Source organism: Mytilus galloprovincialis, chromosome 2 (genome assembly GCF_965363235.1).
Source record: "Mytilus galloprovincialis chromosome 2, xbMytGall1.hap1.1, whole genome shotgun sequence".
Taxonomy (NCBI): domain Eukaryota; kingdom Metazoa; phylum Mollusca; class Bivalvia; order Mytilida; family Mytilidae; genus Mytilus; species Mytilus galloprovincialis.
In genome coordinates, this window is record NC_134839.1 from 18,808,943 (window position 1) to 18,833,454 (window position 24,512).

At 30.8% G+C, this 24,512-nt stretch overlaps 1 protein-coding gene across 2 annotated transcripts in view; it reads left to right on the top strand.

Annotated features, from left to right (window-relative positions):
* The window catches only part of LOC143063045 (uncharacterized), a 35,215-nt gene that overhangs the window by 8,173 nt on the left and 2,530 nt on the right, over window positions 1–24,512 (top strand). The window contains exons 7-19 of one of the 2 annotated variants that reach the window (XM_076234962.1): window positions 93–262; window positions 8,447–8,671; window positions 9,681–9,828; window positions 11,179–11,351; window positions 11,852–11,955; window positions 12,359–12,584; window positions 13,130–13,215; window positions 15,031–15,188; window positions 15,867–15,978; window positions 16,843–16,908; window positions 17,425–17,501; window positions 19,570–19,648; window positions 21,679–21,693. In XM_076234962.1, the coding sequence (XP_076091077.1) occupies window positions 93–262; window positions 8,447–8,671; window positions 9,681–9,828; window positions 11,179–11,351; window positions 11,852–11,955; window positions 12,359–12,584; window positions 13,130–13,215; window positions 15,031–15,188; window positions 15,867–15,978; window positions 16,843–16,908; window positions 17,425–17,501; window positions 19,570–19,648; window positions 21,679–21,693 (1,639 nt within the window). The remainder of the gene's footprint in view (window positions 1–92; window positions 263–8,446; window positions 8,672–9,680; window positions 9,829–11,178; window positions 11,352–11,851; window positions 11,956–12,358; window positions 12,585–13,129; window positions 13,216–15,030; window positions 15,189–15,866; window positions 15,979–16,842; window positions 16,909–17,424; window positions 17,502–19,569; window positions 19,649–21,678; window positions 21,694–24,512) is intronic. The other variant, XM_076234963.1, reaches the window with a different exon arrangement.

Here is a 24,512-nt window from a genome sequence, read left to right on the forward strand (position 1 = left end):
CTTCTTGTCCTGAACATGTGTTAAATAGTTGCTATTGGCTGTTGAACAAACAATAAACTAAAATATATATTTACTTCTCTGACATTTAACAGTGCAATATTGCATGGTAGTCCATGGAAGCCATCCTGTATCAGTCTACCAGCCGCCAAGAGAGAATTGTCAGCTGTAGGTTCCTGGTTAGATGTTTCTCCTATAACAGGTTCACAAGCTACCAAGGAGGCTTTTCTGAAAGAAATACAGAATTCAACAGTCATACATATAGGTAATTAGAATTCAACAGTCACACATGTAGGTAATGAGAATTCAACAGTCACACATGTAGGTAATTAGAATTCAACAGTCATACATATACCGGTAGGTAATTAGAATTCAGTCTCACATGTAGGTAATTAGAATTCAAGAGTCACAGTCACACATGTAGGTAATTATAATTCAATAGTCATACATATAGGTAATTAGAAAACAACAGTCAAATATATAGGTAATTATAATTTGACAGTCATACATGTAGGTAAGTATATTCCATATAAAAGATCCTTTTTATGCCCCATTTATAGGCATTGTGTTTTCTGGTCTGTACATCCGTTTGTGCGTTCGTTCGTCCGTCCCACTTCAGCTTTGTTTAAAGGGAAATTCCGCGATTTTTTACTTATCATCTAATTATGTTCATCTTAACATAAAAAACACATTTGCAAAGTTTTAAATTTATATTCCTTCTAATGACGGAGAAAATCAAGTATTTGTAACTTTTTTGGTTGAATTCTCGAGTGGGTCGTGACGTATTGGCCCGATTTATTGAATTCTGGGAAAAAATAAAATCTGTTTAACTCTTATAGCTTATCGACAATATACGTAATTAAAAGCGCACAGCTGACGAATGGTCGAAGTTATTAACCACAATTTAAGAATGAACGAAAATGAATATGCATATACCGTTTTGTATTGATTGAATTAAACTCCTATAAAATTATCTCTAGTAAATGTTTTCGAATAAATTTCATTAATTATTGTTGAGATTTTTTTCATAAAATATTTATTGAACATTTTTACTGATATTGAACTGAAAATATTTCAGTTCTATTTACCGTTATTGTTTTGATAATCATTTCAATGCAACTAATGTGTGAGCAGAGTGTGTATATTATTTTGTAAAGGTCACTGTATATTTCTCGGCTTGAGGTCAATTCGTTTACCTTGTAGCTATTTAGCCGCAGGTGTGAGTTCAAGCGTACACAGGTATAAATGTTGTTATTTGGAAAGGATAAACAGAAAGGATTAGAAAGAGTATGCTGTCACGATGTTAATACACTAAGATTTAATACACGATGAGAATAAAGATACAATAATTAAATTGTGTAAATTAATTGAAAATAAAATTCAGATTCGTAATTCCGAAAGTGTATAAAAATAAAAGGAAACAATTTTTGATTACTTTCTTAGCGGCAATTGGCGTAAAGATTCAAATATGAAGCAAAAAATAGTAGTTTTAATCTTTTATAAAAACTAAATGCAATATTACCCAATTTGATATACCATTGTACATCTGTTTGATATCATTGACTTTACCGGAATTTCTTAACTTGTATTCAAATCTGGCTGTGTTTAAACAAGGATTTGTATATTTAAATGCTAATAAAACTATTGCAATTTTAAAGTTTTTAATTGACAAAAAAATACAACATACAACATGCATGATTTTTTTTTAGTTTCTTTTTAACATTTTATTCTTACATAATTAAATTCATTTGACAATCATTTACACGAACTTTTTGTGAAAAGAATATCAATTATCTAAGCTAAGGCATTATTTCTTTTGAGGATTTTTGAGGATTTTTTTTTAAATTCTATGATAATATTTGTGCAATGTTGAACATGATAGCCGTCATTAATCCAAATAAGTAATACAGTACTTGTAATAAAAGTTATATTTTAGTCATGCATAACTGATATTGACGAATTTATAATAGTTCGTCCATACATCGTTGTTCTTGAAACAATCATTATTAGTATACATGTAAGTTTCCTGACGTATAAGAGCCATTGAGGATGAGCTCCAGAGAAATCAGACTAGTGGCGTTTCGTTCGTTTGTTTGTTGGGAAAGGAGAGGAAATGCAACCGCTTGTACAGATAAACGACAGAATTACCATACAAGCATTTATAGTCAACACAATCAGAAAGAGTTCCCATCGTTAGACGGGGAATATGAAGGCTTCCAAGAATGAACAAGTGACATGTCTAACTCTGAACAGTTAGAAAACACACTATCGACATCGACCGCTTGTTCTTAATATTTGAAACTGTATGCATATATATATACATATACGTTTATGATATATATAGTGATGAGTTCTTGCGTCTGACAAAAACTAAATTCCTTCATGGTTATATCTTGCCATACGTTTATATTGGTTTGTAAGGTGATTACTCACAATCGTTATTTGAAAATCCTGTTTGTGAGATGTAGATTCATTTCAATACAGAAATTTCGTCTATATATTTCACAAGTGTAACACGGAGAAGCTCTGAAGGTCCATTACTCCCATTTTGTTTGGGTGTGAACCATCGATGTTTACAGCAATATCACAGAATAAGATGATGATGGTAGAAAGAACTATGGGCGTCATGTGGCAAATATTACATGCATATCGGACAATGAGTTGTCAATCTGTATGAAAAGATTTCCAATACAACCATATTATTGAGAAGGAATGTTTACATGCTATACTCTCGTACTAGTATTACAGGGTTCTTGTGGCGTTCACCTTAGACACACATCTTTTTAACGATGTTTAAAAAAAAGACAGAACCAATTTAATGTCATATTTCCCTATTTTTTAAATATAACTAAAAGTCTTTTATCTGACAAGAATACCCCTATTTAGCGAACAAGTAATTTATTCTTTTTTCTGTTATTGAATACCAAGAAAGAAAATAAATCCCGAAATTAATTTGAAACTTTGATACTCAAAAGTTTCCCAGCAAAATATTCACATTCCCTGGGGATAATTAGTGTTCGTCCAGTGGCATATATAACAATTGTGATGACGAATTACTTCCTTTGTTCGAGAACAATCTTATTGAAATATAAATCTGTGATTTTACTAGGTCCACAGCTTCAATGAACCAAAGCAAAAGTTATACATCGACCTGTATTTAAATCAAATTGGTTCTCTTCTTCTTCTGGTATACAATAGTCTATCGACATTCGATGATTACATACTGTTGGCATATGTGGACTAGTCTATTTACAACACTTTTACCCCTATTTATTCAAAATATATGTTTTTCTCTTATGTTCAATGTATACATGTATATATTTTAAATTGCGCTATAGTTCCGTAACTTTCTATCCAGTCGTATAAACGAATCGTCGGCAAGTGCGTACATTTTTTTTAAATCAATATTTCTGGTCTGTTCCAATCTGTCCTTCACTATTGACAATGACTATATATTACATTTTCCCAAATTCACCCTTGGAAAAAGTATTTAAATAGATTTTAATTTCATCAAATCTTATTTGTTGGGTATTATTTATATGTTTATGAATTATATTCTTTACACCAGAAATGTTATTTATAAACAAGCGTATGAGTTTAGTAATGACAAGTAAGACAGAGTTGTATATTATTCATCTGATAGTTCAAAATGGAAAGTTATAAGTTATAAGTTATCAGCTGTTTACACTGATCAATACCTGCAGAAGTGAAATGATGCATGAACTTGCAAGCCCGACAGGAAATCGCTTGAATACCTGGACGTGTCACCTCACACCCCTCACAATACCTTTGGAAGTAATACCTTTAGCCATGCTGGTGATCAGATGAGGGAAGATCAAAATATATTTGTTTATTACTTTAAAGAATTATGAACAAATTAGATTTTCGAAAACAATTTTCACGTAACACTTATTTATGATTTCAACTTTGACTTTTCACCTAATTCCAATATCAACAGTTTAAAAACAACAGACCATGGTAATTTAAAAAAAGTAAGAATATTTTTCGAATCAAGTTAGTTAGTCGTATAAAACAACCGTACGATTGACAAGATATCGACACGCAATTACGACTACATTGGTTACTGTAGTTTTGTTTCTTTGTGGTTTATAGACATATCGTTTTTATTAATCGGGAAAGAAGACAAAATGGCGGATCACAGAGAATTGATACTCTAAATTTAAAATCGATGGTGATCGCTTATCTAGCGGAATAAAACTTTAATATCTATGAATTTGAGCATTTTTATACAGAATGAACATAATATCAATTTTTGATTTTTTTGCGAAGTTTCCCTTTAAAGTTTTTAGTCGAGGTAGTTTTTAGAAAGTTTGCTATAGCTTGCTATTGCTACTTTCCTTAGGTGTCGGCCTCAAACTTCCAGTGACAGACTATCGCAATGTATTCTTCTCCATGGTAATGTAGTACTAGTGTTTGAATTCTGATTCTTGGAAGATTCTTTTGAAATTTTGAGTAACTACTCTTTTGACTGAAAAGATAACAGCTTGAATAAAAAAGAAATGAATGTTCAATGACAATTCAGATGAATTTAACTTCATTTTGAAAATGAGTATCAACAACACATTGCGGATCTGCCATGCGCTGAAGAGAAAATCACAAGAAATCTACGCTAGATTGCATTTTCATTCATGAATATTTCATGAGTGAACATTTTCCTGCTCTACTTTTACTATATATACCTACGTAAACGTGGTAAAAGCCCGAGTGTATCGAAAGAATCGGGAATGACTGATTAAAATGCGAGAACAAATTGACATTTTGACCAAGCTGTCAGATAATTGACAAGTGATAATGGTTTGTTTAAACAATACACAGGTGATAGAATATAAAATACTCGATAATTATACGTCTAATGTCTCACGCCAAAGAGGAGCCTGTAATTCAGTGGTTGTCGTTTGTTTTAGTGTTACATATTTGTTTTTCATTCATTTTTTTATTTAAATAAGGCCGTTTGTTTTCTCGTTTGAATTGTTTTACGTTGTCATATCTGGGCCTTTTATAGCGGTATGGGCCTTGCTCATTGTTGAAGGCCATACGGTGACCTATTGTTAATAATGTCTGTGTCATTTTGGTCTCTTGTGGACAGTTGTCTCATTTGCAATCATACTACATCTTCTTTTTTATATTTGATAAAAAAAAATGCATTGTTTTTGTCTAAACATCTATCAGAAGGTTTTGATACCAAAAATCATTTGAAAACTTTTAATTCCGTAATTTGAATACTAATTGTTTCATATTCCAATGTGGATATAAGGACCTTCACTCGTTCAGCATGCTCAAGTGGATCAAACTGACAGCAGAAAACATTGATCCAACGTCAATTTTTCTTCTTCCAATAATTTACATCATAAGACCTCTGGTGTATTAATATATCGCAAATTTGTATCGTATAGCATCCGTATTGAAAGCAACCGAGTCAGCATCTACTTCTTAGAATATTATAGCTCAGTGTATCAAGACAAGTGCTGTAGAAATGATTAAGGTTCATGATGTGTACCCTCTGGCTAAAATGGCTGCATTTTCACCTCAAAATTTATATAGATTACAGACAAACCTGTACATCTCAAAAAGTTTCAAGGCATAACATGCCCTTTATAAATAGAATTCAATTGCTTTGTCATCCAAACACAGATGCAATGATTACTAATATATCAAATTAATGGCTTAAAACAAAAATTCTCAAATTTTATTGACTCATAAGACAATGCTTAATTTCACAGCAGCAACTAAAATGTGTTACAGGTTATTAGCACCTCTATGAATCTAGTGTTATGTATATAAATTGTATTCCTGTGGTCATACTGCTGTTGTTATGCCCCCACCGTATTGAGTTTTATCCGTGTTCTTCTGTAAGTATGTACGTCCTTCCCTTACTTGTACGTACCTCCGTACATCCCAAAATTCATTTCTGTTTTCTTACTTTAGTTTGCCTGAACCAAATTGTATGAAACTTATATGCAATGCTTATAACCACAATACACAAGTCAAGTTTGAATTTTGGTTGCGTCACTTTTACCATTCTAGCATTTTATGCTACTTTACAAATAGAAAACTTGCTGGAAATTTTTGTTTCTGTTCTCTAACTTTAGTTTGTCTTAACCAAATGTTATAAAACTTATACACAATGCTCATTACCACAAACACTGATCAAGTTTAAATTTTGATGGCGATAGTTATACTGTTTTAGAGTTATGCCCCTTTACATATGTAAAAATTGCTAAATATTTTCGTTTCAGTTATCAAATTTTAGTTCGCTCAACCAAATGTTATGAAACTTATACACAATACTTTTAACCATAAAACCAAGATCAAGTTTGAATTTTGGTGGAGTCATTTTTACTGCTCTAGAGTTGTGCTTGTTACAAATGGAACCAGATGCTCCGCAGGGCACAGCTTTATACGAGCGCACAGTTGGGCAAGTATGGACACAACATTCAAGCTTGATACAGCTCTGAATTTGGATTGCGATCAAATTTTTGACATAATATAGGTTTCTGACACAAAACAAATGTCAAGATCTTACAAATCTATTGTGCAATACTGTGTAATCAAAATGTATACACAATGCTTATTACTCCATAACTCAGATCAAATACAAATTTTGGTAGCGTCACATTTACAGTTCTTGTGTTGTGACCCTTTGTAACGTTAATGCTAGCGGGGGCATCATTTGTGTCCATGGACACGTTCCCTATTTTTGATCAAAGCCTTTAATATAAATTCACGTTCATTACAGTTGTATTGATTTAAGTTACTGTAACTGTCTTATTTATAAAAAAGGATGCAATATTTTTTGCAAAGAACCAATGCTATCCAAAAGAGTTCAAAGGAGAAAAATGTATTAATAACTAAAGGCCACCATACGGTCGTCAATAATGATAAATATTTGTACCAACAAATATGGACCATATACGTGTAGAAAGCTATAAAAGGCCCCGATATGAAACATGTGGAACAATTCAAACAAGGAAACTTATGTGTTAATCAGTAACAAAACATGTTGCTAAAAACAAATAAGAAGGACCTAAACCAATAGAAAAATACTAATTCACAGGCCTTTGAAGTTGACATGGCATGGGTACTTAAAGAAATTAACAGAGCTTTCTGTATATTTCATTATTTTAGATCTACAGTTTTAGGTTGCAATAGAAAATATCAAAACTTTTTGTGATAAATATGAAAAAAAGTGATTTTTGATAATTACTGATGAGACAATGGTTTAAAACATCAAAGCTGTGATGAAATACATATTTGAAATAATACACGTCTATAACCTTTTTGGACTAATGCAGTTGCAAACTTTTCAGAGGTGCTATCCAGCACCTTGATTGATGAAGTTAAAGTCCAATCAACTTGAAACTTAGTAAACATGTTCTTTATGATATGATCTTTCTAAATTTCATGCCAAGTTAGACATTTTACTCCATTTTCATGGTCCACTAAACATAGAAAATGAAAGTGGGGATGGGGCATCCGTGTACTTGGGACACATTCTTGTTCAATAATAAATTTGAAGGCATTTATGGTTCGATTTTAACAAACGATTTTGTTGAAAAACGCAGATTAATGTGTTCAATATTTGTTTTTGGGGTTTTCTTCAGTTTTTTTCTGGTCAACCTGTATTATTTGTCGGAATAATCTTAATGTCTTGTGGTTGAGTCTGTTGTGCCAGCCTTCAACATCAGCAACTATTATGCGCACATCATTGAAAAGCAACTATTATGCGCACATCATTGAAATACTAATCAATTATAATGAAAACGATTTCTTTGAAAATATCACTAGCTAGTACTTTATTCACATTTAAAATATTAAATTGTCACGAAAAACTAACCTTAATAATTAATAATCAATATATCATGCCCAATATATCTTTCTTCCCAACTAATTAATAATAAACCATAGATTTTTTTTTTTAGATAAGTTAGTATTTAGTTACATTTGATATAAGTTAATCATTAAAAATTAAAATAATAAGGCTATTTAAATGGTAAATATTGTTTAATTGAGGGGGGTTAGAAGGGGTCCTAATCCCAAAATTCTGGGCTAAAAACATGAATTCCCAAAATCCTGATTTAAAATTCGTAAAAAGAATTCCCCGATCCCGAAAGGGTCAATCCTGAAATCCCCAGCTTAAAAACACCCGATTCCGGAATCCCGATGAAGGTCTATCCCCCCTCTTTAATACTGTTTTTGAATATGTTGGAATGAACTGACAAGTTTTTCAAAAAATTGGAACAAACTGACCTAGCAACTTGGGACGAATTTGTTGGTATGAATCAGAGTTGGAATGAATCATCCTGATACAGAAATTATTTTATGTGAATTTTTAAGTAATTTCTCAAAACATGACATTCTGTTTACCTTTTCAACTTCAACTAACAGGTAAGAAAATAAGCAAATAATAAATTTATTTAATTTATTTTAGCAACCTTTGGTTGTTGGAGAGAAGGATATCTTGCATTTACACCTAACCCAATCAGACAAGAGTCAGGTCCTCCTCAGCAATACTCATATATTGTCACAACCAGTGATATTTTAGCCTGTAAACTAAATGCTCAGCTTGTTGTGTTAAATGTTGGATACAACTCTAACAGGACAGAAGAAACTATTGAACAGGGATACAGTTTGCCGTCTGCTTTCCTAGCTGCAGGTAGGTGTTTATATTTGATAAGGAGATATGGTATGATTGCCAATTAAAAAACTATCTGAAAGACCAATGGGCTAAGAAAATATTATACAAAATCTTAAATAGTGAAAATTTCAACCATACCGTTATAAATCATAATAAGATGGCAAAATCAAAAGCTAAAACACATCAAATGAATGCAACACTACTGTCATATTCCTGACTCAGAACAGACATTTTCTTATGTAAAAAATGAAAGATTAAACCTGGTTTATATATCAGGCTAAACCTCTCACTTGTATGACAGTTGCATATAGAATTTCATTATATTGACAACAGTGTGTGAAAAAGATAAAAAGACATTATAGGTAAAAATGTAAAAAGTTTGAAATATTAGCTTACATTGTTAATTATGCCCCACCTACGATAGTAGAGGGGCATTATGTTTTCTGGTCTGTGCCTCCGCCCGTCCGTCCGTCTGTGCCTCCGTTCGTCCGTCCGGTTAAAGTTTTTGGTCGAGGTAGTTTTTGATGAAGCTGAAGTCCAATCAACTTGAAACTTAATACACATGTTCCCCATGATATGATCTTTCTAATTTTAATGCCAAATTATAGTTTTGACCCCAATTTTATGGTCCACTGAACATAGAAAATGATAGTGCAAAGTTCAGGTTAAAGTTTTTGGTCAAGGTAGTTTTTGATGAAGTTAAAGTTACATCAACTTGAAACTTAGTACACATGTTCCCTATGATATGATCTTTCTAATTTTAATTCCAAATTAAAGTTTTGACCCCAATTTCACGGTCCACTGAACATAGAAAATGATAGTGGGAGTGGGGCATCCGTGTACTATGGACACGTTCTTGTTTTATATAATTTCAGAGACCTGAATATTTTTTAGATAAGATTAGGGTAATGAGTATTTAGGAATTTTTGTTATTAAGTTAAGCATGTGTGATGAGGGCAATATTTATTTGTTTGTTTTTGATTGCTCAGGAGAAGTTTATTTTGTATTTTATTGCTGTATTTTTTAGGAGCCCAATGTGTACTTGCATGTTCCTGGTTGACACCAAATATTGCTAGGGAAAAGTTTTTCTATAGATTTTACACAGAATTACAGGAAGGGTGTTTGGTAACAGAGGCTATGTACACAGGCATGCGATTTCTCCAAAGTGATGAAAGGTATATTGTGAATTAATTTTTATGCATAGGATACTGATTTCTTTGGATTTTCTGGGTAAAGGTGACTCACAACATGCATAATTTGAATATTCATTGAAGTAGACTCAAGTAGTCAAAACCAAGTTATCAAATATCCTCTGAAATACAATTCTTCATCAATCCTTGGAAGTACACATTTTCTAAAGAATTGAAAACAGACATTGGCAAACCTATGAAATTAAATTTTTGCAATAACACAATTTTTCCTCAATCCTGGAAAAATGTTACCCATGCAGTGCCAGATGTCTAAATATCTTATTTAATGTTTTTTAAGATTGTACTTCCTCCAGTCATGGAAATATACTGAGTTAAAAAAGTTTAGCAACATAGAAATTAATTAAACATTATTGATATAATCCTTAATTTTACCTGTAATTTAAAACAGTCGTACTTTTTTCCTGGTGATTGATTTCCCGCCATTTCAGCTTTGCATGTGTATTTGATGTTTTACCTTCTGTACTTGTACTTTTAAAATCATACCAAAAATTTCTTTTTCACTAACGTTCAGAAACACACCATTGGTAAGAAAAACACATACACCTTTAAAAAATTGCATGGGGTGTCAACCAGGCCTCCCTGAAAATGACTGCAGAAAGCTCTTGGAATCTTTGATGCCGGAATGAGTGTTGCTGACATCGTGGCTCGATTTAATATGCATAAGGCAACAGTTTAGAGACTGACAAACAGATATTGAAAAAATTGCAATTGCACAGGATAGGTCGATACCTCTTAGACCAAAAAAACTATTGTCAAGGGAGAAGTGCTACCTTCGCTTTACGTCAACAAGTGACAAGTTTTTTTTTTCGGCCACAAGAGTAGTTCATTGAATAAGGGCAGCTGCTGGTGTGCCTGCCAATACTTGATTTGTGCACTTAGGGCATGGCTGAGAAATTGATTTTGAGAAACACTATATTCATTTCCACACTTTGACCCTCCCGCGCTCCATACAAAGAATATCCTAATGAATATGAGTGATAAACATTCATGTTGCTTCTGACATGTCATAATTTTATTTTGTTATTATTAAAATTATATGTTGTTATGATTTTGTAATAAAATAAAATTTCACATTTTTGTTGCTAAACTTTTTTGGCTCAGTATAATTTGAATTGCTTTTCAGCACACAGAATACACACAAAACTACATGTACAATGAAATTAATAACACTGATTTTGATATAAATGTACAATGGTTTTGGTTAAACCTTATGTCTGCTCTTTTTTGAATTCCATTAAACATACTGGTAGTCTCTGTGAAAGCTTACATTGCAATGCATTAAAATGTAATGTGGTATTTTATTTTTTTCCTCAGATATTCAGATATTCAAACATGGTGTCCATTTATGCTGATAGGTAAAAATGTTGCTATTAACCTTAAACAGATACGGCATGCAATGTTAGACCAGAAACTTGATCAAACAGAAAAAATGGTGGAGGAAAAAAGTGGAAAAGAATTCTTGAATCCAAAAACATTTATACCATCAGGTAATTGCTGTTGTGTTATGGTGCTGCCACCCATTTTTACCCCCAACGATTCCTCAGTAAACTCTTTATAAGAATGCATTCAAATTATCTCAGAATTCTAATTATAAAGCCATTGTGCTTAACCATTGTTTTTTATCCACTAATATTTGAACAGTTTCGCTAGGCAAATCTTATACTTCGCAATTTATGTTGTGGGAATAAAGGGTATTATTTTGCTAGCTTTGCACAGAGAACTATATTGGTGGCACTGTATATAATAATAGTAGATTTTGAAAATATTGTAAAGAAATGTTTAATCAACTCTGTATAAGCCAATGAAAAAAAACAAGCTTTGACCTATTTTGTTTAATTTTTTTTTTATCTCAACATGATTTCATCTCTAGTAGAGAATTGTTTCATTGACAGTAGTACCACATCTATTTTTTTTTATTTGAACAAAAAAAGAATTTGAAATTAATTTGAATCAAGTACTGATCCAAATGTTTTTCATTTTACTGTAGTGCCTTCCAGGGAAGAAAACTTAGCATCTGTACAGAGAATTCTGGGAGAAATATTACAAGACCACAAATATCATCCAATGGTTGTTTCTGACTTAATTGATTTGGTAAGAACTGTTATAGATATAAAAAAAATTGAGTTTTTTTCTAGTTTTATGAAATAAACTTGAAAGCTTTGAATCAAATTCAATGAAAATTTAGTGACTGGTTTAAATCTATAAAAATAAGCTTCCTTAAGTTTTTTTTTATAAATTTATGATATGACATTGAGGAGTTATGGAACTTTATTCATTGAAAAAGCGACGACATAACATGCACTCATGGCAAAGCTCTTTATTGATTATGATTTAAATTTCTTTTAATTTTTGATGCAATAATATGCAGGATCTTGTGTGACCTAAAGTAATGGCAGACAAATTTGCATACAAGTGTAAATATGTCTATTTTTAAAATGATAGAAATTATATATTTGTATAAAGAATATTTTACACCATTTTCTTCTATTTACAGTTGGATAGTGCACTGAAGAGACTACACACCCAGGATAACAATCGACAGATTAGTTTAGTGACGGACAACCTCCTACACAGTAGACCTGGTCTTGACTTACTGAAATTGCTGGGATTTCATTTCCAAGCCAAAGCTGAAGATATTATGCAACCATATGTGGTTTATCCACATTGGAATAAAGATGAACTACTGATCCCAGTTTATGATGCTCTCAGATCTATTATGGGTAAAAATTATACGTAAAATGGAACTATATCAAATGTATAATTCTTGATATGAAGGCAAGCAAGCAACTGTTAATTGATAAATAAGTTTTTTAACATTTTTATCATTTCAAGTGAACTGAGTTAGGAGTTATGTCCCATGGTCAAAATGGTTGATTTTCTTATTTGGCTTAAACCAGATTTATGAACATGTGAAAAATGTAAAATTGTTCAGAAAACAACATTATCTGCAGTCTTACAGTCATTATAATAACTAAAACGGGTTAAGTTTTGTTTATTTAGGAATAAATTCGTACATTTTAAACTTTTTTTTTTGGCAAAGGGAAATAACTTTCAATCAAATTATGTCAATCCAAAACATTTATCATGGTATATTTTTGTTTTTATCTATATAGAACATTTCCCTAGTCAGAGTTTTTTTCTTGTTTGGTTTATTTACAAACTTGATCACAATTTTATACCCTTTGCCTCAAATGATTTTTTTTTGCATCTTCAGGTTGTTACAGCTAATATAGATAAACAGTTCTTTGAAATTTATTTTTTTCAGATATATCAGAAGACAAAGACTGTACACAAGCTTTACATGACATACTACCTGCACCACAGGAACAAATATCACTCTTTGTTGACCTGGTAGGTAATGAGTTATCTCCACTTTGTTGTCCTTGTAGGTATTGAGTTATCACCACTGTGTTGTCCTGGTAAGTAATGAGTTATCTCAACTTTGTTGTCCTGTAAGGAAATGAGTTATCTCCACTTTGTTGTCCTGGTAGGTAATGAGTTAATCTCCACTATGTTGTCCTTGTAGGTAATGAGTTATCACCACTTTGTTGTCCTTGTAGGTATTGAGTTATCACCACTGTGTTGTCCTGGTAAGTAATGAGTTATCTCAACTTTGTTGTCCTGTAAGGAAATGTGTTATCTCCACTTTGTTGTCCTGGTAGGTGATGAGTTAATCTCCACTATGTTGTCCTTGTAGGTAATGAGTTATCACCACTTTGTTGTCCTGGTAAGTAATGAGTTCTCTCAACTTTGTTGTTCTGGTAGGTAATGAGTTATCTCCACTTTGTTGTCCTGGTAAGTAATGAGTTATCTCCACTTTGATGTCCTGGTAAGTAATGAGTTATCTCCACTTTTTTGTTCTGGTAGGTTATGAGTTTTGTACACTTTGTTTTCCTGGTAGGTAATGAGTTATCTCCACTTTGTTGTCCTGGTAGGTAATGAGTTATCTCCACTTTTTTGTTCTGGTAGGTTATGAGTTTTGTACACTTTGTTTTCCTGGTAGGTAATGAGTTATCTCCACTTTGTTGTCCTGGTAGGTAATGAGTTATCTCCACTTTGTTGTCCTGTTAGGTAATGAGTTATATCCACTTTGTTGTCCTGGTATGTAATGAGTTATCTCCACTTTGTTGTCCTGGTATATAATGAGTTATCTCAACTTTGTTGTCCTGGTATGTAATGAGTAATCTCCACTTTGTTGTCCTGGTAAGTAATGAGTTATCTCCATTTTGTTGTGCTGGTAGGTAATGAGTTATCTCAACTTTGTTGTCCTGGAAGGTAATGAGTTATCTCCACTTTTTTGACCTGGTATGTTATGAGTTATCTCCACTTTGTTGTCCTGCTATGTAATGAGTTATCTCCACTTTGTTGACCTGGTATGTAATGAGTTATCTCCACTTTGTTGACCTGGTTGGTAATGAGTTATCTCCACTTTGTTGTCCTGGTAGCTAATGATTTATCTCCACTTTGTTGTCCTGTAAGGTATGGAGTTGCTTACTTTTAGTGGGCATACAAGCAGATACTTTTGCATATTTCATTGGGAGCTTTCCCACAATTTTGGTACATGTTTTGAAAATGAATATATTATCTATTATACCATAGATTTCCTGTGTGAACACTTTTTACTTGATAAATTTAGTTTATTTTTATGGCATTTTTCATTGTAAAGGCAGAAAACTTTTCATGGTATGATGTGTAATTCAAATACACAAAATTCCTTCATCCACTTGACAAAGCAAATAATTAATTAATAATTGTTAAAATATTTGAATTAATTGCTCAAAGTTTAAAAATTGACATGTTTTTTTAACCTCTTAATTGGAGAATTGGATTTCTCTGGTGTTAATTTTATTTAATAAATTCAAAAAAAAATTAAAACAGAAAGTAATATTAAATATCAAAGAAGACCATGTGATATAGGTTCTACTAAAATTATTTGCTTTAAATATCAGCTCTCCCCCTTTTTATGGAATTGACACTTTTGTCATTGTTGATCATTTTGAATACTAATTTTATTATATCTCTAACTAAAGCATGTTGAATCCTGAATTATTACACTTTAGTTGATGAATATCAAATGATCGTCAAGAACTGTATTCAACTTTTTTACATATATATTTTCCACTTAAGATACCAAAGTATAGTAGTAACTCGATTTAATCTTTGCAGCTTGCCATTACAAAGCATGCACCAGAGATACAACTAAAAGTGTCTGACTTGTCTGTGCGCCCATTATGGCAAAACGTGAAGGCCAGGAAAGTGCTGATGAACTCTGGTTTTCATCAGATTGGTATGATTCTTAACTTCAACAGGACTCCATTATACAGGTAATCTCTTACCATATAACTTTACAATAATTTCAATGTTATACATGCAGATAGAGTCTTGATCAAAAACTTTAATCGGATATGGGATGAGGAAGTTCCTGAACAAACTAGTTTATTTCTTAGTTATTGTCTCATCAACTAGAAATGTTCTGCCAAATTAGGATTTTGAAATACAGGGCATGAACACTGAAATGTGTGTTGGTGTGATCAGGGCATGAACACTGAAATGTGTGTTGGTGTGAGCAGGGCATGAACACTGAAATGTGTGTTGGTGTGAGCAGGGAATGAACACTGAAATGTGTGTTGGTGTGAGCAGGGCATGAACACTGAAATGTGTGTTGGTGTGAGCAGAGCATGAACACTGAAATGTGTGTTGGTGTGAGCAGGGAATGAACACTGAAATGTGTGTTCGTGTGAGCAGAACATGAACACTGAAATGTGTGTTGGGGTGAGCAGGGCATGGTGATCTACTTGACACATACTTTTTTTTTTTATCTCAATAAGTAATGAAAAGTAGAAGAAACAAACACATTGAAAAACAGTCCAGAAAAAATTTCTAACGCTAGGAGATACAGTGACAAAGAATTTTACAAATACTATTAGTAAACCTACAAAATTCAGACATTCTTGTATGGTTTTGGTCGTAACATAATTTTCAGTGTAAATTATTTCTTTCAGACGACTTATGACATCAGTTCTACAGTTTTTCCTGGCTGTAAGCGCACACAAGAGTCAAGTGCTATTGTATAGGTTAGATGTCAACTTATTAGGAAAGCCAAGTATTTCTAAGGTAGATATATTGTCATTTGGCAAAATCTTTATTTAACTTTGATGCATACTTTTTCTGACATTTTCATAGCACTCTGAGGACAATATTAAGCAGACACGACTTGAATTGATGATTTATCTCTATGTTAAATGAAAATTCTAATGCAAATTGTATGTAACAATTTTTTTCATTGGCTAAAAGTTGCCGTCAAATCCACAGTTGACCAGGCGTAACTAAGGATGGACCCGCCATTTTGAATTGTTGAATCAACAAATGTTCGATTACTACTATATAATTGAAAATAAAACAACACCACATCTCGAATTCGCCATTTTAATGTTATTTTATCCGAATTTGAATCGTACAGGTAAAGTAATAATCTCCAGTTTGTAAGTTTTCATTTGTATGATGTCACGTTTAGCCATGTCGTCTTTGCGCCAAAATCATTCATGAAGTTTCACAGATTTTTTTTATTTGTCAAATTTAGACCTTTTTTCAAGTTTTATCGTATTATTTCTTTTTGTAATGCATTAGAATAGGAATAACAGTACTAAAGTTGAAGAGTTGCCACCGTCAATTTTGATTTGACGGTCTCAAATCTCTGTTTTACTGTCTCCGCTTGGCATTGCCAGTAAAACTGTATTTGCAACCGTCAAATCTACAATTGACGGTGGCAACTCTTCAACTACAGTACTGTTATTCCTTAAATATAATAATTGCTATAAGTTCATGTATCATGCTTTTTTTTTAATTCTTCTAGTACTTTCAGTCATGCAATATCCAACAAGAAAGAAATGTTTTTCATTGAGTTATGAAATAAACTAAGAATATTTATAGAAATTGTAGAAATTTTTGAAAATTGAAGTTTTATATTTTTATTTCTAGAGTTCTCAGTTTATAGAAGCTGGAAAATTGCCATCACTTACGCCACTGATTCTCCCCAGAAATCAGGTTTGTTAATAAAAACTCAAAATTTTGTTCTTTCAATGTATATGGGTCATGGAAAATTTCCTGCTCTGTTGCAACATAAAGTAAACCATATCATTAACTAAAGAACAAATAAGAGAAGACACGAATTGGTCCAATAAAAGCAGACAACACATTTGCTTAAAGAAAAACAAGGAAAAGACCAACAACAATAACAAAACATGTCATAGAAACTAAAGATTTAGCTACATTAACTTCACCAATAATCAGGTGCTCCAGAAGAGAAAGCAGTTTGTGCTCCTCCACACGTGGCACCAAATAATATATACCCATCAAATCCCTGACAATATATTTTTTAAGAAATATGCCTGGCTACCAAGAAGCTAAAAAAATAGTAACATTGAAAGTTTCTAAATTAAAGAATTTATATTTTTTATATACTGGTGCAATATTTGTTTGCCAATGTAATTGTGAAAATATTTATCTGTATAATGCAGCCAACAATATTGCTTAATCTATAATTTAAATCAATTGATACAGTTGAGGATGAGCACACCTTGGCTGAGTCGAGCAGAAAGAACTGAGGAAATGGATGAAAAAATCAAGTTGGCAAGGAGGTATTTACATACTGTGTAGTCATTTATTTTCAAGGGATCCAATTGTCATGAATTTAGAAACAATTCAATTTTCTTAGATATTAGATTTTATGGTTTTGTATGAAAATAAGAAGATGTGGTATAATTGCCTATGAGACAACACTCCACTGTAGACCAATAGGTGTATTTACACTTGTTTGCAAATTTGTTTGTCACTTAAAATCACACACAAGTTCTCTTAAATTTGACAACACAAATTAAAAAAGTTGACATCATAAGTAAAAAGTTATCGTTACTTGAAGTCAGAAGATTATTCAGAGCTGATCTAAGGTCATTCTAAGACAATATTCAGCTAATTACTGAAAGTGTTAAAACAATTATTGACAATATTCAGCTAATTACTGAAAGAGTTAAAACAATTATTGACAATATTCAGCTAATTACTGAAAGTGTTAAAACAATTATTGACAATATTCAGCTAATTACTGAAAGAGTTAAAACAATTATTGACAATATTCAGCTAATTACTGAAAGTGTTAAAACAATTATTGACAATATTCAGCTAATTACTGAAAGTGTTAAAACAATTATTGACAATATTCAGCTAATTACTGAAAGAGTTAAAACAATTATTGACAATATTCAGCTAATTACTGAAAGTGTTAAAACAATTATTGACAATATTCAGCTAATTACTGAAAGAGTTAAAACAATTATTGACAATATTCAGCTAATTACTGAAAGTGTTAAAACAATTATTGACAATATTCAGCTAATTACTGAAAGTGTTAAAACAATTATTGACAATATTCAGCTAATTACTGAAAGTTTTGAAACAATTATTGACAATATTCAGCTAATTACTGAAAGAGTTAAAACAATTATTGACAATATTCAGCTAATTACTGAAAGTGTTAAAACAATTATTGACAATATTCAGCTAATTACTGAAAGTGTTAAAACAATTATTGACAATATTCAGCTAATTACTGAAAGTGTTAAAACAATTATTGACAATATTCAGCTAATTACTGAAAGTGTTGAAACAATTATTGACAATATTCAGCTAATTACTGAAAGTATTAAAACAATTATTGACAATATTCAGCTAATTACTGAAAGTGTTAAAACAATTATTGACAATATTCAGCTAATTACTGAAAGAGTTAAAACAATTATTGACAATATTCAGCTAATTACTGAAAGTGTTAAAACAATTATTGACAATATTCAGCTAATTACTGAAAGTGTTAAAACAATTATTGACAATATTCAGCTAATTACTGAAAGTGTTGAAACAATTATTGACAATATTCAGCTAATTACTGAAAGTATTAAAACAATTATTGACAATATTCAGCTAATTACTGAAAGTGTTGAAACAATTATTGACAATATTCAGCTAATTACTGAAAGAGTTAAAACAATTATTGACAATATTCAGCTAATTACTGAAAGTGTTAAAACAATTATTGACAATATTCAGCTAATTACTGAAAGTGTTAAAACAATTATTGACATAGTAGGATAGCAACTATAGGTTGTATATAGGTCACCTTTTTTCTCCTCGAAAATTGTATTAAATTGAACATTTGAATTCCTTTAAGTATTTTCTAAATGCATTCTCTGTAGTCTGTGATTGGCACACATGTACCAAGTTTATTTGACCTTTATAACTTATTAGGACCTTTATAACTTATTAGGACTTGTATTTAGCATAGCTTCGCACCAAATCACTATAATGACAAGAGAAATATATCTGAAGGTAAATTGTCAACCAAGAGAAAAGTTTGAAAATGCTTTCTTTTTTTGTCAGATTGAAATAAAATACAAACCTATTTTCTATAAAAGAAAATAAGTTGATGTTTCTTGATTGCCAATGAGACAGCTATATAATCCACCAAAATTTAAATGAAGTGGAAGGAAACAGTTATAAGCAACCATACAGTCTACATTTAGATAATTGATATTATGAATGAGGTTTGATATGGTGAAGTCTGCCAGAATATAAATATGTCTTTTACATGGAATTGTTTGAAAAATTCTAGCTATGTTATATTATTCATAAAATTATGAAACTGTTTTTCAGTAAATCCGACCTGAAGGAAAAGTACCATAACTTTGTAGACAGAGCTAAGACCTGGCACCAGATCACTGTTTCAGCTCAGGTAAGATTTTTATTGGATACACTATTTTCAAATTTGCCATAGATATCTAAATACATTAAGTTCAAATTTACCTCTGAAACCTGATTAAACTAAGTTCACACTTATCATAGAAATCTTAATACATGTACTTTAATTACAAATTTACCATAGATATCTAAATACACTAAGTTCAAATTTACCATAGATTTCGGAATACACTAAGTTTAAATTTACCCCTTTAACATTGTCACATGATGATTAGTCAATAATACTTACACTACTTGTGGTCAGTAATCTTATATAAGAATATGTATTACCAATGAATAAATAAATTTGGTGTATTTACTGTCTTTTGATCGGCTAAAGAATTGGCTTTATTTTCAATGTTATCAATTTTTATGGAGACACGCCCACTCTAACGTTGTGTATTCATACGCAAACATCTGTGTACGTTGTTATTGGTATTAATATATATCTTTGAGCATTATTTTTGATAGAAATTTATTTGTAATGAATGGCAATAATTTATTTTGAATTTATTGAACCATAAAATTAATTTTTGACTGTTCACATTTAACATAATCCGCTTCGCGGATTATTCAATGTGAAGAGTCAAAAATTAATTTTATGGTTCAATAAATTCAAAATAAATAAAAGCCATTCATTAAATAGATGGGATCTTAAGATTCCCAATAATACTTGCACTACTTGTGGTCAATAATCTCATATCAGAATATGTATTACCAATGAATAGATGGGATCTTAAGATTCCCAATAATACTTGCACTACTTGTGGTCAATAATCTCATATCAGAATATGTATTACCAATGAATAGATGGGATCTTAAGATTCCCAATAATACTTGCACTACTTGTGGTCAATAATCTCATATCAGAATATGTATTACCAATGAATAGATGGGATCTTAAGATTCCCAATAATACTTGCACTACTTGTGGTCAGTAATCTCATATCAGAATATGTATTACCAATGAATAGATGGGATCTTAAGATTCCCTGTCTATAAGTGTACTATAAATCTATTTATTTTTTTGTTGATTTCATAATGATATTTAGGAAATGTGCATAGTCTATGACCTATTTGATTTTAACAGCATTTTTTTCAAGTATTTTTTATAGCATATTGAGTAGAATTAATCAATAGGGAGAAAATGTGTAAAATATAGAGTTTTTCTACATTTAACCTATGTGATGAGATTGTGAGGCATATTGTGAGATACAAGCTTTGGACATCACAAAGGCTTAATAGCACAAGAAACTTATAATAAATCCAGGAAAATCTTTCAAAGTGAATTTAAAACTGCAATAAATATTGATGTATTAAAAGCATATCATGTATTCTAGAAAATATTTAATGCATGAAAAAGAAAGACTTTTCTGTAGTCCTATGTGTTTAAAATATTACTAGTTCTAGATTTTTAGATGAATATTTAGGAAAGGTGAAAAGTTTTGATATATGGATATATAAATTAGAAGTTTCAATATAACTATACACTAGACAGTTAGTCATCAGCCAAAGACGAGTGATCATCTTGGTATCACTGTCCAAACTTAAACAGAGATCAACAAACCATTTCATAGGACGAGTTTAACTATTAATGAAGTCTATGGTTAACAAATTTGGAAATAAGAGAGGCAAAAAAACAACAACAATACAAAAATAATTAAAGAAAGCATTGGAATACAGCATACTAACTTGGGACAGATATAAATTTAAAATCATGGTTATGGTTATGGAAAAAAGTTACAAATCTTAACAAATATTTCGTTTTGTTCCAAGGAATACATTTGCTCCATACTTTGTCTGTCAAAATTTTCTTTGCATAAATAACATTTAAGAATTATAGTTATACATTAGAAAAGATAAATTTTAACGGAAAAAAATGATGGTTCTCATTATTTTGGCTTCTTAAGTCATGCTATTTTGTGAGGTCATAGACAAATGATTGAAAATTATATAATAAGAATACAGAGGTAGCTTTTTGTCGTATAATGCATTTACATTGCTTGTGCTACTTTTGAATTTTAGACAGAGAAAACAGAGGTAAGGGAGATAATTGCATGTTGTTATGCACAACCAAATCATTGTAGAACTGTTTTTTATCATTGCTGTCATTATGAATATATATATCACATGTCATTATAGTCATGATTATAGAAAAAGATATTTAAATTCCTTCTCGGTTTTCTGAAGAACATTTGTTTATAATTTGGACTTTAGATCCCAGGTTTAAATTATAAATTCACTTTTAGTAACATCACAGGCTAAATTGAAGTTTAAAATTGAATTTATTATTATTATGTTTTTTTTCAAAGTATTCCGTGTACAACATCTTCAATTTGTTTAAGGGTATATGCAACTGGTATTTAAAAAAACAACATTGAATTCTTTTTCAAAAGGAAATGAATGAAATACATCAAAATTTTGAGAAAAATAGAAAGCCATGAAATGAGGTCTGCTTGCTTGCGTTTAGTTACAAGCAATTTAAAAGTTTAAATTTTTTACCAGAAAAATATTTCTCTTGATTTATGACCTAAAATTGGAGGGAAGAAATGAGGGTTTCACTGTATAAAAAAAACCTCATCAGAAATAACAAGAATTTCAAAATATTTTACCATATTGAATAAATATAAGATGTTAGTTTTATAGAATATAAGGTGTTAAATGGTAAAGAATTTTAATAATTATAAGTAAGAGGTGTTATGAAATACAAGTTGAAAACCTAAGATACAAATAACTGTAGGTATATGGTTCACAGTAACATGTACTGATGATATTTATGTTGTAAAACAGTCAATAGATTTCAGTTGATAATGCATGCAAGTTTCAATGATTTTCTTAGTTTTAATTTTTGAATCATTCCATTAAAGCTGATTTCTTTAATCCTGCTTTGATGTTGTGAGAAAATCCATTTTTGTATTCAGCATGTTTAAAAATTTAATTTCACATTCATTGCTATAGATGTTTTCTCAGTACATTAATTTTGTTATAAAGTTCTATCGTAGTCTTGACAAGAAGTGTTAATCTGTACATGTATTACATTGTATCCATGTAGCTCAATTTGAATTTGTTTTCAATAAAAAATGTCTTTATTATATATTAAAAAGTATTTTCAAATGTACTAGTATTCAATATAGGTGTGTTACTGCAGATGAAATGTGATAAAAAGAAGAATTAAAGTAATAGAAATTATCCAATTTTATCAATTTCACAAATTGTTACATTTCATGATTTCATGTCATTGTGTAATTTCTTTTGAAGTGACTTCATTTCCTCTACCTGTACATAATTGTAGCCTTAATTAGAAGGAAAATCCACCCCATTCTTTGTAAAGATACAGCCCTGATTATTGTCATGAGATGTACCTATCCTTGTTTAGAAATAAATTATAACAATTAAAACACCCTAGAGTTATAGCCCTTTAGTAAGTAAAATAGTTACAATTCTTAAAAAACTAACCATTAGAGTTAGAATTATATTTAATTGTTGTTTTGATTGTATTTTATGGTATTTCATTGCCTAACAGCTATAACCAGTGCCCAAATTCATAATTGTGCTAAAATTTCATAAAGACCCTCATGCATGCTTCTTGTGATTTTATGATTGATAATCATAAATATTCAATTTTGCATGACATTAACTGATACCAAAACAAACAGTCATCCTGTACATTTTGACTTCATGTTAATTTATATGCAAACACTAATTCATAGTTGAACTGACCTTTATTTGAATAAATGGTGTGTTATGAATATAGTTGTTTCATTACATATAATTATGAATAGACTAATGGATATTATTTTCAATTATCTGAAATACAACACCCTATATTATTGTGTTACAAAATTGGTGTCCATATTCATCCTGTATAAATGATGTCCAAGTACAGTCATATTTAGTAGAGATTATCTGAACTGCCTAGAGGCACCAAAGCTAAATTTATGTACTTCCATTGAAATTTCATACATATTTACTTTGTATGTTTTGTTTTTATCATGCAATTATTTTTGTTATGATACAACTGAGCAATGGGTTTGATGCAAGTTTGTATTTGATTTTGATTCACCTACTTTTTGGCGAAATGGCAACACTTAGACAGAAGATAAACATTATAGCAATCATATTGCACCTTTTACTTTGTTGGGGGTATTTTTTCTTGATTTAAGGTACTGTGGATTCATTTATTTTCGTGGATATCAATTTTCTTGGATTGACGAAAACCAGCATTTCCGTGGATAATTGATTTCGTGGTGTTGCCAATATCTGAATACAAAGCCTATGGAAAATATGTATTTCGTTGAATATTTGAATTTGTGGTTCACCTGTACCCACGAAAACCAGGAAAATTAGTATCCAACGAATAATAATGAATTTACAGTATTTCCTGATATTAATTTGATTTTTTAATTTTCATAGTGAATATCTAAAGGTTAAAAAAAATCAAATTTGTTGGATTTTCAACTTTTGAACTCTTTTCTGGAAAAACCTGTATCAGGAATGAAAATTAATATATTGCTGGTAATATATAGATTTGTAAATTAAACCATATTCCAAGGGCCACTGGCTTTCATTGGTATAAGTTTTCCTTCCAAGTTTACTTTGATCAAATTTAAAGTCAGAGTTTAGTTTTCAGATTCTAATTTAATAGATTTACAATGATATAATTTACTGGAAAGGTGAATCTTTAGGAATTTCAAAACCTAAAGAAGGTCAATTGAGACTGACATCTACAAATCTTTCTTCATTGACTTTTGTCAAGTATGAGAGCATCCTACGTTAAATAGGCCACCCAGACATAACTTGTCTTCCTCATTGAATAATTATATTATATTTTAATGTCCAAATAATAGATGACCTACAAT